Genomic DNA, 18,050 nt, shown 5'->3' with positions numbered 1-18,050 from the left:
GTAACAAGGCACGGAGTGGATCTGCCTCTGTGGACTTATTCTCTGGATTCAGGTCTAGAAAAGGCTGGGTAAGCGTGGACCGAACACCTGCTCACTGTATTGCCCTTGGCAGTTCTGACACTTTCCAGAAGGTGGGGTGCGTCTGCGAGGGATGGGAAGCGAGAGCAACAAGCTCTTCTTCCCCCCTCGTAGCAAACAATGCTTGACACCGTCCCATCTCTATTACTGACAAGAGCTGTTCCCTCTCAGAGGCACCTAACTTGATAAGCTGGACAGTTCTTAGTGAGAATCTCTCCATCACTGTTGCCACATCTTCCTAATTAATATCAGCATCTTCCTCCAAAAAGCCCAGGCCATCTATAGCCTGTGCACCCAGAAGGGATGCTAGCAACACTGATACGGGTTAGGCCTGGAGCCTTGTAAAGGATTACATCGTCCTGGGAATGGACTCTAGTGTGTCTGTCTGACTGGAAACAAAGCGTGAGCATCTATGGGGTGAGATACAGAGAAAGGTCTGACCTCCATGCCAGCAGGATTTAGGAACCACTGGGCATGGTGTCTCCACACTCCACTGCCTTGGGCCGTGGAGAGGCTTCCTGTGGCGTGTGGACCGTCCCTCTACAGCCTGTGTCCTTCCTTCTGTCTCTAGTCACTACCTCGCTGAGGAATGAGCCAACAAGAGAGAATGGAAATCACCAAGCAGAATTACACAGTGCCATTAACTGCTATAAAAAAAAATTACAGGTTACCCTCATTTCCCGTGTTCACACCTGTTCAACCAGAAACACTGGAATCTGACCAGTGGGAACCTCGAGAGATAACTGCACATTCTGAAGCCATCAGCAGTTTGAATTGCGTTAGAGCTACAGAAAAAGAAATGGGTTGTAAGAGGTAGTGAGGGGTGCGGTGGTCAGCAGGGCCCCCCAGTCCACTGAAGACGTGAGTGAAGAACAGAGTTCTTAAAAACCGCTAACAAGAAGGCAGCCTCCTGAGTGTCCTGTCACTGAAGGCTGGAGGCCTTTAACGGATGGGACTGACCTTCCTAAGGTTGGAAGCACCAATGAGAAATGTGATAACTTTGTTCTTTATACTGGATGTTCGCCACTGCCGTGAGCCCCTTATCCACAGGATGCACGGTACAGTCAGGCCAGGATTCCTAATGGTGCGGCATGCCCAGCTGAGCCAGTTTCCACCACCACCCCACTCAAGCCCTCCTCTTGCACACAGGCCTCTGAACACATTTCCCGTCTCCACATGTGGGGAAGGTCTCACACAAGGGTTAAAGACAGCATCTAAAGGTCCCTCCTGACCTAAGTACGGAGGAGCTAAAGTACTGCATTTTTCTATCCTAGCACCCTGTTGTCCTTCCACGAGAAGGAAAATGATTTCTGGTGTTCTTGTTCCCTGGGGAAGGGGTCCAGACACACCAGGGATGAGCAGGGCACTTCCTACATGGAGAGCTTGGTCCTTTCTCAGGCATGCACGGCACACAGTGAACGTTCTCACTTGCATCCCTTCAAACTGCATTTGGCATACACATACAACCACGAGGGAGCCCTGCTAAGACAGCTCCTGCTGAATTTCTAAGTGATTCAGCAAGGTCACAGCTGGGAGGAGAGCCTGAGACCCCAGGCAGAAATGATCCACCAAGAGGCAGAATGGACAGAATTCAAAGGAACGCAGCAGGCACTCCTGGCCAGTTACGTGGATGTTACAAGGCTCTGTCCAGGGTGGGCTGGGGATTTAGCCTACTCCAGAAGGCAGGGAAATACTTGATCTGAACTAGGTAACTCTGCCAGGGAGGGAGGAGGTGAGGTGTGGTTCTGTACGGTCAGATATTCAGGACCATCCTTGGTCTGCAACAAGTTGGTGCCAGGCATACACGCCACTCCCAGGCATGGCAATCAAAGATGACAGACATGGCAACAGCCTCTTAGGGACGAAACAACCTCCAGTTAAAGTGAAGGGATGAATTTGCTCAGCGGGGGAATGATCTTTAAACAGACTGAGCAAGGCCACAAGCAGAGGGATGGGGACTGTGAGACCTGGGAGAGAACGAAGACCCTCCAGGAGGCAGAGCAGGTGTTCCCAAACGCTGAAGCTGGCCAACACTTCTCAGACATCAGTAAGTTCATCCTTCTTGAACTTGCCACCAGGTCTGGTTAAAGGGTGACTTCCAAAGGCTGCAGTTGTCACATCTCTTCTCGGAAAGCAGAGAGAACGCCACCTCCACGGCCTGTATGATGCTCTCTCCCCCCCAGTTCCACATGAAATTTAAGTCAAATTCATAAAATTAAAAACTGCAAAAAGGCAAGGCTCAGCTAAATGGAAAAGAGAAAAACAATCTGGACAAAAAGCTAAAGAAAAGGCCAGGCGCAGCGGTGTTCTCAGATGGAGTGGGTGGGACCCTGTGAGTTTGAGAGCGAGGTTCTGGCCACTGAGACCCTCCCTACATTAAAAGGTGGTGGGGTCGGGGATGCAATGCAATGTGTGAGCTCAGAGCTTTGCAAAACAAAAAACTTCAAATCTGTATATTTAAAACACATACATCAAAAATAGTCCATAACTAAACTTGGCAAGCAGGACTCCTTCATCGATTTCCCAGCACTTTTTTTTTTTTTTTAAAGAAATCATTTTAAAAGCCTTCCTAAGTATTTCCAACAAACCCCAACTTTCTGTGAAGATGAGAAGCGGCTCAACCAGTGTAAGGTTTTCTGATCTTGGATGTGGCACATACGGAAAGCAACAACGGTTCCCCGGCTCCATCGATGGGAAAACGGCCCAAGGCAGGCACGCACAGACTTCTGTTCTCAGGCCCGGGCCTATGGGGAAATGATGGCCACAGGTTAGTGCTCAGTGTGGCCTGTAGATGGCCTGTAACCTGCTGGACCTTCTGGAGTCTGGGAACATCTCCAAAAATGGCATTTCTGTCTAACAGAGCTGTGGGCATAAGCTGAAGAGGGTGTGGAGGGGCATGACAACCTGTCAGGCTGCTGGCAAGACCACGCAGCCATCTCCCAGTGCAACACAACCGCACACCCCCAGCTTGAAGTTCTTACCTCATTACTTGCTGAACTGGAAAGGATAGACCCCATGGTCTGAGGGTGTCTCCACGGCCACTTGATTCTGCTGACCGCTGCTCTCCTGCGTCACAGCCAAGCAAAGTTACTGATGCGTTCCTACGCTCTCCTCCCACTGAAGAAGCCTCACTAACCAGATCCAAAGCTGAGTGGCATCCCCAGCTCACCCGCTCCCCAAAGGCAAGTGTGCTCGCGGCACCTGAGTTGGACAGGGTGACGCGGTACAGCTACTTTGAGAAATACGTAAGCCATTGCTCATCTTCAGAGCGTTTAAGCAACTGAAGTTGCATCCCGGCCTGAACTGAACTGAGCAGGCTGGCTGTGAACATCAGTGAAGCCTTTTCCTCCCTACACTCCTCACACCCACCAGGGAGGAACAGGATCAGCAGTGCTGTGAGAGAAAGTGCTTGCTCAGGACAGAAATCTGCCTCTCCCTGTGTCCCAGCCTCACCGCAGAGAAAGGATGCCCCTACCTCCACAGACACACTGGAAGAGGGCACGGGAGGGTACTGGGGGATGTAAGCTCCCTGCATAGCGGCCGTTGGCAGGAGCTGGAAGGGAAAAGAGCCATGGTTCTCAGACGGTCCAGAGCACTCGGGGAGCTTTGAAAAGGACTATACCTTTATGGGTGTGGGTGCTTCTTAGAAGTGTTCCCGGTGGTACTCATGTACGCTGGCCTGGAGACAGATCTGCCTTCCTAGCGTCTCCCTCCAGACCCTCGGATCCCTGCCCACCAGCTTCCCTGCACAAGTCAGGCCTAAAAGAAACCTCAGCTGCTTCATCCCTTTCTTTTGGTGTTCTGATGAATTCTGGGAAATAGGCACTGATTCCTGAGCGAATACACAAACGTTTAGAACTTACTTAGCTCCGTGACTGGGAAGCACCAGAGGAAGGAGGAAGGCAGAATGGCTATATTCCCAGCTTACAGATTCTTTTCTGTTTATCATTGTCCTTGAACTTTTGAATGTCTTCCTTCCTCAGCCTCCTGAGTACAGGGATTAGAGAGGCATTTATCCCAGGTCTGAATATACCTTCATTGACCCTGAAAAAGCACTTCCATCCTTCGTCACTACTGGCGCTAAGGAGCATTTCACAGGCAGTCCTCACTCTACAGAGTTGATATTTAGAGACACTCCTTTACCGGGCCCAGGCTGCTGAGTGACAGGTGACCCAATTGCTGAGTAAGAGGTCCCATCATGGAGGCAGGCTGGAGAGAGAGAGGGTGGTCCATCCCTGGGGTAAGAAGTGAGCCCTGGAGGAGGTAATGAAGGAAATGGTTAGGCACGCAGCCTCCTACAGACACCTCAGGCAGACTGAAGGCAAGCAGGGCCACCACCATTTATTTATTTTTTTGCTTGTTTGTTTGGTTAGTTTTGGACAGGGTCTCTATGTAGCCCTGGCTATCCTGAAACTCTCTATGTAGATCAGGCTGGCCTCGAACTCACAGAGATCCACTTGTCTCTGCCTCCCAAGTGCTAGGATTAAAGGCATGTGTCACTACACCCAGATTTTTATTTGCTTTTTAAGAATCATTTGGGGTTGGGGATTTAGCTCAGTGGTAGAGCGCTTGCCTAGCAAGCACAAGGCCCTGGGTTCGGTCCTCAGCTCTGGGGAAAAAAAAGAATCATTTATTAACTGCACTGTAAGTGGGAAGCAGACTGCAGGAACTAGAGCACTGTCTGCTGACGTTTCCAAGTCCTGGGAATTAACGTGAGCAGCAACCCGGCTCGAATAGGAACAGCACCCTGACCTTCAGTCTGCAAAGGCTTTTGTCTAAGAAATCACGGAATTAGGTCGCTGTTGGGTTGCACAATGCACGAAGCCAGGACTCAGCCCACAGGACCGTGTTATCAAAGGCCTTTGCGTTTCTTTAAGTCAAATTGTCTCTCTTGTTTCTGCCCACTTCTGAACACTCACTGAAGGCTGCATGAGGTACGACTGGTGTTGCATCCAGGATGGGTTAGGTACTTGTAGAGATGTCTGAGTCACTCTCTGATATAAGCAAAAACAAATAAAAATGTTAACTGCCTAGGCTCAGTGACTGAGAATGTTCAGCAAAGTCCCCCACAAACTGACATGTCCCGTCAGAACACAAACATCAAGAAGAAGCTGTTTTCTCCAGGCATGGCGCTGGCACGCCTTTAATCCCAGCACTTGGAAAGCAGAGGCAGGTGAATCCGAGTTCAAGGGCAACCTGGTCTACATAGAGAATTTCTGGCCAGCCAGGGCTACATAGTGAGACCCTGTCTCAAAAACCTTAAAAAAGCAAAAGGAAAAGAACAAGCTGTTTACAAAATATTAGCAACTTATAACTCAGATAACCCAGTTAAAACTAAGCAAAGGGCCAGGTGGTGATGGCGCACGCCTTTAATCCCAGCATTAAGAAGGCAGAGGCAGGTGGATCTCTGAGTTGGAGGCCAGCCTGGTCTATGAAGTGAGTTCCTGGAGAAACCCTATCTTGAAAAAACAAACAAACAAACAAACAAAAAGTAGGCAAAGGGTCATGAAGGTAGGTAAGGCTCACCAGGTAAAGGCATTTGCCACCAAATCTAAATCTAAATCTACCCAGAGAGTAGAAGGAGAAAACCTTCCACAAGCCTTCTGACCTACACACACACACACACACACACACACACACACACACACACACACACACACGGTGGGGGGGATGACAAGAAATAGGATTTTTAAAAAGGTATTGGGGGATGGCTCGGCCAGCAGTTAAGAGCCTTGCTCCTCTCCAAGGACCCCAGCTCGGTTCCCACCACCCTCATTGTAGCTCCCAGGCATCTGTAACTCCATTCCCAGTGGATCCAGCACCTAACCTCCTTGGGTTCCAGGCACACATGAAATACATACACATACATAGAAGCAAAACACTCATACACATAAAGGACTTAAAGATGTGAGAATAATTAATACATGTTAAATGTGGTTCTGTTTTTATAAAATGAATTACTTCCAAAGTCCTATATATATATATATATATATATATATATATATATATATATATATATATATTCACATGAAAGTGAGATGTAGTAGGAATCAAACATGCATTTACTTGGGTGGTGAAAGAGAAAGATATTTTTTTTGAGGCAGGGTCTCTATTATGTAGCCCCGGCTGTCCTGGAACTCACTCTGTAGACCAGGCTGGCCTCGAACTCACAGAGATCCACCTGTCTCTGCCTCCCAAGTGCTGGGATTAAAGGTGTGCACCACCATACCAGCTCAAGAGGATGCCTCTGAAAGTGTTGTTTTCGTGTGTACAATGTAGAAAAGCTTTATATTCCTTCACTTAAACCACCATGCCTTACCTGGTAGGAAGACACGGGAGATGGAAGATAAGGGGAGAGCGCAGACTGAGCGAGCATCCTGCTGTGGGCGAGGCTGTAAGGGGCTGGGTAGAACCTGTGGAAAGAGCTTTGTTCAGTGAGACACCCCACAAAACCAGAGCCGCCTCCACTACCTGATATTTGGGAATCAAACACCCAAGTGCCCGGACACGAGCCCCTGACATTTCCCCCTTACCCATTCTGAAGAGCTGCCGTGGGGTCATACGTCACGGCCATGCCACCCTATAAGGAAGAATACAGGGTTCTTATTTTGAGCCCAGAGCATCCACGAGTCCCACTGCAGGTTTCTGGAACTGTGCAGGTTGCAAAACTGCCCTGAAGATCAGGGCACAACCCGCAGGGCACAGCCGTGGAGACCGCCCTCAAGCTTGCCGCCTAGGCGCACGGAAACCGGGCCGCGCATGCGCGCGCGCGGCCATTCCCATCCCACTCCAAAGCCTTCTACCATGTCCCCGTTCCTTGGCCAGGCCCGTCCGTTCTGCACAAATTTTCCTTGGTGCTGTCGTTTCTTTGGCCCGCCATCGGCAAACTTGCAAAGCAAGGGGTCAGACGGTGCTGGCGAGAGACAAAAGCAGACGGGCGCTGGACGGCCGCACTTGGCACGCACCCCTCCCGCGGCTCCCAGCCGGGGTCCCAGAGCCCTCACCTGCCACTCCAGGGGGCGTCTTAAGATACTTCCCATTGAAGTGGGTGATGATGGCTTCACACTTCTCTGTGGACTCCATCCTAAGAAACACAGGAGGACCAAGGCTCTCACCTGCCCGGGACACGCGCTCTACACACGTTCACTGGGGCGAACCCGGGTCCCTAGCCCCATGCATGCTCAAGAAGTTACACGTGGTTCGAAGAGGAGTTTCCGTCACATATGTTCATTTCAAGGCACCTGTGTTTCCTTTTTTATCTTTTTTAAGACGGAGTGTGTGTGTACTCCTCAGCTATCTGAGGATGACTTTGATCTTCCGAGACTCCTGCCTCGCTGGGAGTCGCAGTTGCACAAACCCTCCACCATGTCTGACTTTTATGCCGCGCTGAGGACTGAGCCGCGCTGAGGACTGAGCCAGGACAGCATGCACTTGTGACGAGCACGCACTCTCCTGACCGAGTGCCTCCCTGGCCCTTTACTGTAAAATTCCTAATGGATGAGAGGGTTCCGCGGGTAAAGGCACCTGCCAACAGGACCAGCAACCCGAGTTCCATCGCTGGAACCACACGGCGTTAGGAGAGAGCCAACTCCTGATGGTTGTCTTCTGACCTCGACACGTGCGCCATAACGCACAAACACGCACAGATGCACACACAATACGAATTAATTTAAATGGTTTTCAAGTGTCACCAGGCGGTGGTGGCGCACGCCTTTTATCCCAGCACTCGGGAGGCAGAGCCAGGTGGATCTCTGAGTTTGAGGCCAGCCTGGTCTACAGAGTGAGTTCCAGGACAGCCAGGGCTAAATAGAGAAACCCTGTCTGGAAAAAAAAAATTTTTTTTTTTCCCAAGTGTCTACTGAACTAAAAAAATTCCTAATGGTGCCAGCATGGTGCCTTTAATCCCAGCACTCGAGAAGCAGAGGCAGGTGGATCTCTTGAGAGTTCGAGGCCAGCCTGGGTCTATTTATCAAGTTCCATGACAGCCAGGGCTACAGGGAGACCCTGTCTCAAAAAAAGGGGGGAGGTGGGGTGGAGAAATGCTTCAGTGGGTAACAGTACTTCTTGCTCTTGCAGAGGACCCAGGTTCTGTTCTAGGCACTCACATGACGGCTCACAACAACCTGTAACTCCAGTTACGGGGATCTGATGCCCTCTTCTGACCCCTGAAGGCGACCGACTCACACTTGGTGCACACATATACACGCAGGCAAAAGACTCCTATCCATAAAAAATAAATATGAAAAAAGCTTTAATTGCTTATTTGATGAAACTGTACAAGCTATGATTGTGTTGATATCTATTTCCATCTCTGGCGATAATTATCAAGGTCCAATTATCTATGACATTGTTAGGATTGGTAGTAAAGAGCTCATGAGGCCAGCGAGATGGCTGGGTGGGTACTACAGCCAAGCCTGATAGCCTAAGTGACCCCAGAACCCACACAGTGAAAGGAGAATGGACTCCTGTGAGCTGTCCTCTGGCTTCCACATTAGTGCTCTCGGGTTCTTCCCAAACAACTGATAAATACTCTCTGAAGTGGGTGAGGGCTCATGCTCCATAGTGATAGCCAGGCACGTGTTAGGACCTGCTCCATGGCAGCTTCCTGCTGGGGGGAGGGGGCTGGGAAAGAAATGACATATGTGCCGGCCCACTCGCCACCCACAGCTGTCAGATCACTCAGGAAAGCGCTGACTCTGTCCCTCCCCTGTACACTAGACACAGTGCCCACAGGCCAAATCACTTCACAGGTCCTGCTTGTTTGGGACTTTCTGGAATGGGATCTTGTGTTGTGGCCTGTGTTCGCTCTTTGTGGCCTGTGTTCGCTCTCAACGGCCTCAGTCTTCACGTGCTGGGATTTCAGTAGCTCTACACTGGGGCTGGCAAGATGCTCAGCGGGTCAAGGAACCTGCCAATCTAACGTCACTTAGCCTGGCCATGAGGACTCCTGCAGGTCTAATGACCTGCGTTTGATCCCCAGAACCGTAATGGTCCAAGAGGAAAACTGATTCCTAAAAGTTGTCCTCTGACCTACACACCCCTGCCACGGCACACCCACACATACACACACACCCCCACACACAAACTCACAAAATAAATAAAACGTAATAGAAATATAAATGAGCAAACACATTCTGACAGTTTTTTAATCCCAGCTACTGGTGAGTTGGGATTCAAAATCTACCTCAACTACAGAGTGAGTTCGGGGCCTGTGTGATGGTCAGATTAATACAACCTAGAGTCACATGGGTCGTCTCAGTGCCTCCGGGGGACTGTCTTCAATTAGCTCATGTGGGTGGCACCATTCCCTAGGCAGGGGACCGTAAACTGTGCGACTGGCAGGTGGGCGTTCATGAATTCATTCCGTCGTGGGTTTTGGTGTTTGTGATAGGGTCTCTCTATGTACGCCCGTTTAGCCTGGAACTTAACTCTACAGACCAGGCCTTAAACTCCACCTACTTCAGCAAGCATCCACACCAGCTGCCCTCTCGTCTTGACGGTGGGTGTGACCAGACCAGCTGAGTCCCCACCGACTTTCCTGAGACGGACCATAACCAAGAACCTTGAGTTGAAATACCCTCTTTGCTAAGTCGTCTTTCATTGGGGTATTTTATCACAACAACAGAGGAAACGAGGGCCCGCCGTCACAAAATGAAAAAAAAGGTCGGGGATGTAGCTCAGTGGCAGACTGCGCCTAGCAGCCTAGCGTGACTGAAGTCTGGGCTTCAGCCCGCACTCCAAAGACGACAGACAGGCACAGGGGTGCGGAGATGGCCCGCTTGGTAATCCACGTTCAGTCCCCAGCACCCACAGAAAAGCCAGGTGTGACGCCCCGGTCCACACACTTGTGCAAGCCTAGCTCATCCTCGCCACCCCAGCCCCCACAGACTGCCGGACCATTTAATTACTTAACGCACTGGATATTTCTTCTGGTACCGAGGGGAAAGTGCTATGCTAACTGAGGGCGCCATGAACTGAGAACATCGGCCCCAAAGTGAAGAGCTAGCGTGGCCTGTTGGCCCAAGTCTGTAGTACCCGTATTTAGGAGGCGGAGGCAAGAGGATCTCAAGTTCAAAGACAGACGGGCTTCACATCAAGACCATAGCATGTCTCAAATTTAAAAAAATCAAATTAAAATTAAAAAGAAAATGTACGTCAAAAATCGATTAACACAAGCCCAGTGAATTTTCCTCTTGTAATACCTGGAACTGCCATTAGGTGGCGCTACTCAGATTGAGCCTGTTAAAAATTTTTTCCTAGCCACAGCCTCTATTATTCAATTAATAAAATAAATAATAACTAAGTGGATGGATGGATGGATGGATGGATGGATGGATGGATGGATGGATGGATGGATGGATGGATGGATGGATGGATGGATGGGTGGGTGGGTGGGTGGGTGGGTGGGTGGGTGGGTGGGTGGATGGATGGATGGATGGGTGGATGGGTGGATGGATGGATAGATAAATAAATAATAAAAAACTGAGGGTGGAAAGATGTTTTGCTCTTTGAGACAGGGTCTCATGTGGTCCAAGGGCTCCCTATTCTCCTGTCTCTATCTCCCAAATGTTAGTTAGGATTACAGGGTGGGTCACCATCCCAAATTCACTCCCGGTCTCTGAATCACTGACTAAGGGAGTATTCATGAACAGATAAGGGATTGAAACTCAAAGGGTGATCCTCAAAATTGACTTTCCTACCTAGGCCCTCCAAGCGCAGGGATTACAGGAGTATACAATACCAACACAGCTTTCGTTTTTTATTTTGAAGACAGGGTCTCCTGTAACCCAAATTGACCTTAAACTTTTATTTATTATGTATTCAGTGTTCTGACTGCATGTATGTCTGCACACCAGATCTCATTGCAGATGGTTGTGAGCCACCATGTGGGTGCTGGGAATTGAACCCAGGTCCTCTGGAAGAGCAGACAGCGCTCTTAACCTCTGAGCCACCTCTCCAGCCCGACCTTGAACTTTTGATCCTTCTGCCTCCACGTCTCAAGTGCTGGGAATACCTGGAGACACTTCACCAAACACCCATCTCATCCCACGCTGGAGGTCAAACTGGGGTTTCCTGCATGCAAGGCAAGCGCTCTACCAACTGAGCCACATTGCCAGTCTGTTCTGAGACAGGGTTGAGACCTAGGTAGCCCTGGCTAGCTTAACATTTCCTGTGCTATCGTACGCTGGCTTTGAACCTGCAGTGGTTTTCCTTCTTTGGTCTCCTGAGTATTGGAGTTTGTGAGCAAGTTTGTGTCTGGCTCAAAAAAAAAATGTCTTTACAGCAATTTTTTACACATATTTATTTTGCGTGTGTATGGGCATGTGAGTCGGGGGTCAGGGGGCTCACGGGAGTCTCTCTCTCGACCACATGAGCCTGGGGGTCAATCTCAGGTGCGCAGACTCGGCAGCAAGCACCTTTACCTGCTAGGCCGCCTTGCCAGCACCCGAACGAAATCTTAAAATTAATAAAAGCAAAATTATTTTTTAGGTAGGCTAGGATCCGCTGAAGCTCTGTGACACACGAGCCCAGAAGAGGGCAGCCTAGAGAACAGGAGAAGCTAAGGCCTGTCGATAGCCAACATCCGGACGGTCGGTCACTGCAAGGGTTGCTCTCCCTAAAGATGTAAAAAGTGGGGCAAAGCCTCCGCTCCGTCCTGCTGCTGTGAGGACCAGAGCTCTGGGCTGCTGTCCAGTCTCGGTTGGGGGAGGCAGTGGGGGAAAGCACCAAGTGTGGACAGCTGGGACACATGGCAGAGCATGCCTAGAATTTTTATTACATTTTATATATTTATTGTGCGTGTGTGTGTGTGTGTGTGTGTGTGTGTGTGTGTGTGTGTACCAGCTACGGTGCATGCTGAGTCACCTTGCTGGGTCTTACCAAGTATCTTTGACCATTATTTTGGTCCGTGCAGGGAGGAAAGGCAGTGTGTGTGTGTGTGTGTGTGTGTGTGTGTGTGTGTGTGTGTGTGATTGTGTCTATGTGCCTGAGTGCTGCGGGCCACAGGAATATATCCTAAGAACTCAGCTGATTATGGCAAAGTCACGACCTGGAGGGATCAGGGAATTCATCCAGAGGAAACCAAAGCTCCGAGGAGTTTTTGGTGTTACTTGGCTTGTTATATATCAGCTGTCTTCTGTTATGAAAATCATGTGTGCCTTCATAGTTTTCCCAATTGACTTTTCCCTAAGAAGGGCTAACAGTGTGGACTGATCACTCTCTGGACATACACATTCCAGGTGTTTGGAGAACAGCCTCAGGAAAGGCTTTCTCTGGAATCAGATATCTCCCTTGGCTACTTTCAAGGACTAGCAGTAATAACAGTCCACATGCAAGTCTCCTGATTTAAGATAAATTCCACAAGGAGACACCACCTAGGTTAGGTGGATGTTCAGTAATTGCTTTACACAATTCAGCTCGGACCCTCCTTTCTTACAGCCTTACTAACTTTATAGACCTCTAACTCCTTACCTAACCACTTCTAGGGATATTTAGATAACCTTCTGTGCTAACAGCTATGCTCAGCCAGAACCCCAGTTCAAGCCTCCCTGTAATTATCATAAGCAGCATCCGGCCAGGTCCATCCCCAGATGGAGGAAAGTACCTTATCAGAGATACCTCCATACTCTCTAAGAACAGACTTAAACATCCAGGCTACCTGTTTGAGAAGGCCTGGCAGATGTGCCAATTAAGCCTTACTTCCTCCTTTCCCAAACCTTACCTCCAGTTCCAGATCTCCCTTTAACTATCACCAGAGGCATCTAGCTGTACACAGGCTGCCTAGCGACTGAGCACACTTTCCCCCACCCTGCAGAAAAACAGCAGATAGCTTGGACAGATAGGAGCCACAGGAAAAAAGAAGTCAGTTTTATTTTCTCCCATTGACCTAGCAACTTATAAATTCTTAACATTTTATACCAATCACGTTTAAGACTATAGTTGAGCACATAAGAGCCTTCTTCTTAGATATTACCCGAATTCAGCCTTTGGTTAATTCATTTTCCCATTGGTCACTTCCTTTTGGGGTTGCAAATGATAATTAACAGTTATTGCCTCTCAATGTGATTCTTATCACCCCTCCGTTTGACCCTGGAAGCCTGGCTTTATATACCAGGACTTCCAGGGCATGGGACGGAGAAGAGAAAGGAGAATGGAAGAACTAGACGGGTAAGAACTTGAGAGGAACAAACTGAGATGTGAAAGAACTAGATTGAGGGGCTAGAAGAGAGGACTAGAGGAACGAGATGGAAGATGAGGAAGAGCCAGATGGGGAAGAACTAGCTGGGCAAGAACAAGCTGAAAAGGACCTAGATGAGGCAGAATTAAGACGAGAGAATTAAGATAGAACTTAGAGGGAACAATAGATAAGTATAGAGAGAAATCAGGCAGGAAAGGAGCTAGACATGAGAACAGAACTGAAGCTGTGTATAAAGGATGTTATGACAGAGGAATTAAAGCAAGTGGACTATAGAGCTCGGTGTGCTGAGATTCTATTTCCTGAAAATAGTCCTCGCCGTTAGTAGTTCTCTCTCCTGAGCCCCTGGGATGTATAATATTGAGGCTGGTTCTTCTAATATTATACAAGACCTGTGTGTATGTGTCTATGTGTCTGTGTGTGTGTGTGTGTGTGTGTGTGTCTATGAGCCTGTGTGTGTCCATGTGTGTGTGTGTGTGTGTGTGCACTTGTCTGTCTGTGTGCCTGTGCCTGTGTGTGTCTGTGTGTGTGTGTCTGTGTGTGTGTGTGCGTGTGTTTGCATGTGTGTGCGTGTTTGCATGTGTGTGCATGTGCGTTTGTGTGTATGTGTGTGTGCGTGTGTACGTGTGCGCGTGTGTGTTGTTTCCCTAGTTCTCTCTCTTTAACCACCCCTAACCTTCTCTTACCTGGCAAAGCCGACCCCTCTGCTGGCCCCACTAGTGTCTCGAAGGATCCGTGTGGAGATAACCTGGCCAAACGGCTTCAGCATCCCCTCCAGTTCTTGCTCATCCATCGACAGGGGGAGGTTGGAGATGTATAGATTTGTAGGGTCCTGCTCCTGTTGCTATGAACGTGAAGAGTGAAAAGTGAGGCTCACATCTTCATCCCATTCCACCCTCAGCCTCGTGTACAAAATAACATTTGAGCCAGCGGTGGTCATGGACGGGAGGCAGAGGCGGGCGGATCTCTGTGAGTTCGAGGCCAGCCTGGTCTACGGAGCGAGTTCCAGGACAGCCAGGGCTACACAGAGAAACCCCATCTCGAAAGACCAAAAATAAATGACATTTGAGAAAAGAAACATTAAGAGGGTTCCAAAGAGAATCTTAGCTGTTTGTAATAGCCAATCCCATCATCATGTACCGTATATCTAGCCCAGAGAGAAAAATTACAGTGATTACTATGTCTATTACTGTACAATCCAGTAATAAAGCCACCAACCGAGTCTGTGCCCCGTTAAGCCTGGCCCAGGGGTTAGAGATTCCCTCAGAATGCCTCGTCAACTCCATAGTTCTGCATTCTTTCTCTCCCTCTCTTCCACCACAGCAGACTTGTCTACGTGGGAATACCTGGTCCTTTGTGAGTGGAAGGGAAGAGGGGGGAAGAAACAGAGAGAGGGCCAGGTGTACTGCTGCTCAGTGGTTTACCTCAAGGTCTAGTCTCCCGGGAGCCCAAGGCTAAAGTGAGAGGCTGTATTGGGAGGGGGCGTGAGGTCAGGGATGGGGGCTGGTACCCCCACACGGCGGAATGCACAGTGGCAATTCTGCCCCAGGGCTGGTTTTTGGTGTTTTTGTTTTTGAAATAATTTATTTATTTTTATTTAGTATGCACTGATGTTTTGCCTGCATGTATGTCTGTTGGAGGGTATTGGATCCTGAAATTACAGACAGTTGTGAGCTTCCATGTGGGTGCTGGGAATTGAACCCGGGTGCTCTGGAAGAGCAGCCAGTGCTCTTAACCTCTGAGCCATCTCTCCAGCACCCAGGCCTGGTGTTTTGTTTTTTTCTCCATGTATATGCGCATGTGTGGCTGTGTTTTGAGACAGGGTCTCACAATGTAGTCCTGGCTGGTTTGGAAGCTGCTGTGTAGCCAAGGATGATCGTGAATTCCTGATCCTTCTGTCTCCTTCTCTCAAGCTCTGTGATCACAGGCACGTTCGCAACGCCAGCACCCAGAGCTGTGTTTTCAAGACTGTAACTCATTACTCGGCCTTCGGCAGTCATTCCCCTAACCTTGATCCTATGTCAACGTCTGTTTCCTTTGCTTTTCTCTAAAATCGGTTTGTTCTTACTTACAGCCATGGGTGTTTTCGCCTGCATGCATGTCTGTGTGCCATGTGTACGCAGTGTTCGTGGGGGCCAGGAGAAGGTATGAGATCCCCTGGGACTGAGTTAGGATGGTTTTAAGGTACCAGGTGGGTGCTGGGAACTGGACTCAGGTCCTTTGTGAAAACAGCCAGTGCTCCTCTCTCCCTCTCCCTTCCTTCCTTCTTTCTTTCTTCCTCTCTCTCTCCTTCCTCTCTCCTTCCTTCCTCTCTCCTTCTTCTCTCTCTGTTCTTTCTTTCTTTCTTTCTTTCTTTCCTTCTTTCTTTCTTTCTTTCTTTCTTTCTTTCTCTCTCTCTTTCTCTCTTTCTTTCTTTCTCCCTAGACTAGTTCACACTCTATCCTAGGCTGTCCTGGAACTCTCTGCAATCCTCCGCCTCCCAAGGACTGGGATCAGAGGCCTGAGCCATCATACCCTTAACCATTAGAGAAAAGAATGGCTGTCTTGGGGCTGGAGAGGTGGCTCAGTGGTTAAGAGCACTGGCTGCTCCTCCACAGGACCTGGGTTCAATTCCCAGCACCTATATGGGGACACACAACCCACTGTAACTCTAGTTCCAGGAATGGCTGCCTTATCAGGTTCTTCAAAGTATTTGAGATGCCTCAGCAAGGCAAGGGAACAGTCCTCCCCTGCTGGAGGGATTTGAGAAAGGCTTCTAGCTTTCTAGCGGCTGACACTCTCAGCTCCAGGGAGCACTAAGCAAGAGGCTCGGTTCTAGCTTCCTCCCCTCCCCCCAGCCCTCTCCCAGCTCACTCCCTGCCCTATGGGAGTACGGCAGGCCATGAAAAGCATCCTCAGAACCCCAGCTGCACAGCTGCCTTCTTCAGAGAATGTTGCAGAACTATAACCATCTGTCCTAGGAAAGTGGGGCCAGGGTGGGGCAGGGAGGCAGCCGGAGTGCGGGAGGCCTGGCCCTCCTGTCCGCCACACAAAGGACGGTTGCCCCGCAGCTCCAGTAGACCTCTGTCTCTGTCCAGATGCTTCCAGAAATACCAGAAAGATGGCTCTGTGGTCAAGAGCACATTCTGGAGAGGACCTGAGTCCAGTTGCCATCACCCACATCAGGTAGCTCCGAGCTGCATGCACACGCACACACATACATATACAAACACACACATGCACATGCACACATACATACATACACATATACACATACATACACACACATACATATACAAACACACACACATGCACACATACAGACACATATACACACATATACACACATGCACACATACATACATACACACACATACACACACACATGCACGCATACATACACACACACACACATGCACACACGCGCACGCACGCACACACACACCATAGACAATCCTTGCTCATCAACTTCATACTCGGAAGCACTGAGAGGCCCCACCCTGGAACTTCGGTGTTGACCGTTTAGTGCTGACCGTAACCCCGGAAAAGCTGGCGTGGGGCGTCCTCACCTTAGCCATCTGAGCCTGCACACCACTGGCTTTCAGCGCGGTCACAGCCTTCTGCGCTGCTGAGGGACTGTCGAAGTCCACAAAGCCATAGCCTGGAACAGGGGAACAGTGTCACGGGGAGCTGGGGTGTGTGGGAGAGGAAGGAGGCCCAGGCTTTCCAGGAGACAGAGGAGGAGTTGTGGTCCGTGAGAGAGATGTAGCGGGGAGAAAGAGAAATTAAAAGTTTTCAGGCGACCCCCTCACCCAGAGGTCAGGTCCTCTCTGGCGAAGAGCACCAAAGGCAATGGAGCCCTTGTGTATCTGCCTTTCTCCTTCTCATTAAAAACCTGGGGCTTCAGACCCAACGTATGAAATCCGGGACCTCGTGCACTCCTAAAGGCCCCCATCTCTTCTCTAGACAGCCCCCAGAAATGCTGGGCCGGGAGACACACAGCAGAGCAGGCAGTGCCAGATGGAAGCGGCCTGTCCCTGCCCATCCTGCTGTTCTTCCAGCTCCGCCTGGAAATGCCTGGAAATGCTCAAACCTCTCCGCAACGGGAAGAGAAACCGACTGGCCTGTCCGGTTTACAATGACAAGTCGAGACAGTCTCTCCTGCATCCCCTTCCCACCCAGGCAGACTGTGGGCCGGAGTGAGCTCCAGCCACCAGAGGGAGCTCCATGCAGGCTTCTGGCTGGCTGTCCCCAACAGCGTTCTCAGCTCTGGCTTTCTGGTCACTGGGGACTCTAAATCCTCCCACCTCCCCAAATCCTCCCACCTCCTCCCCGGCAGCGGGCGCTCAGACGCCCCCGCAGCAGGAGGCAGAGGCGGAGGATGGCCTCTCCCCTCCGGCAGGCAGATGCTTCTCACCTTTGCACTTGTTTGTGGTCTTGTCCAGTATGGCCTTGGTGGAGACAATCTTGCCATATCTAAAGGGAAGGAAAATGCAAAGTAATAAGCTGAGGACAGGGATTAAGAACAGGACAAAGAGCCTGGCATGGTGGCGCACACCTAGGCTACACAGAGTAAAATAACAGGGCATGCGGGCGGTGGTGGCACACGCCTTTAAACCCAGCACTCAGGGAACAGAAGCAGGAGGATCTCTGTGAGTTCGAGGTCAGCCTGGTCTACAGAGCGAGCTCCAAGCCAACCAGACCTATATATATATAGCTTTCTCCCCTCTCCCACAAAAAGCCAATTGTGTTAGTTTTCATCACTGTGACAAAATGCCTGTCATAAACACTTTTTAAG

General features: G+C 49.8%; 1 protein-coding gene across 5 annotated transcripts in view; it reads right to left on the bottom strand.

The window, feature by feature from the left end:
* Positions 1-1,955: 1,955 nt before the first annotated feature.
* Rbms2 (RNA binding motif single stranded interacting protein 2) overlaps positions 1,956-18,050 on the bottom strand; it is a 47,909-nt gene continuing 31,814 nt past the window's right edge. For 4 of the 5 annotated variants that reach the window (XM_042263270.2, XM_042263269.2, XM_016005901.3 and 1 more), the window contains 12 exons: positions 17,670-17,728; positions 16,822-16,913; positions 13,960-14,117; positions 7,083-7,162; positions 6,882-6,991; positions 6,612-6,658; positions 6,398-6,491; positions 4,998-5,072; positions 4,222-4,332; positions 3,554-3,631; positions 3,060-3,144; positions 2,624-2,822 (listed from right to left, as the gene is read on the bottom strand). In XM_042263270.2, coding sequence (XP_042119204.1) covers positions 3,064-3,144; positions 3,554-3,631; positions 4,222-4,332; positions 4,998-5,072; positions 6,398-6,491; positions 6,612-6,658; positions 6,882-6,991; positions 7,083-7,162; positions 13,960-14,117; positions 16,822-16,913; positions 17,670-17,728 — 985 coding nt within the window. In that variant the 3' untranslated portion in view covers positions 2,624-2,822; positions 3,060-3,063. Of the gene's footprint in view, positions 2,823-3,059; positions 3,145-3,553; positions 3,632-4,221; positions 4,333-4,997; positions 5,073-6,397; positions 6,492-6,611; positions 6,659-6,881; positions 6,992-7,082; positions 7,163-13,959; positions 14,118-16,821; positions 16,914-17,669; positions 17,729-18,050 lie in introns of all 5 variants that reach the window. The other variant, XM_016005902.3, reaches the window with a different exon arrangement.

The sequence above is a fragment of the Peromyscus maniculatus genome, chromosome 18 (assembly GCF_049852395.1).
Source record: "Peromyscus maniculatus bairdii isolate BWxNUB_F1_BW_parent chromosome 18, HU_Pman_BW_mat_3.1, whole genome shotgun sequence".
Classification (NCBI taxonomy): domain Eukaryota; kingdom Metazoa; phylum Chordata; class Mammalia; order Rodentia; family Cricetidae; genus Peromyscus; species Peromyscus maniculatus.
Note: the sequence above shows the minus strand (reverse complement) of the source record. Positions and strands in the feature narration are given on the sequence as shown.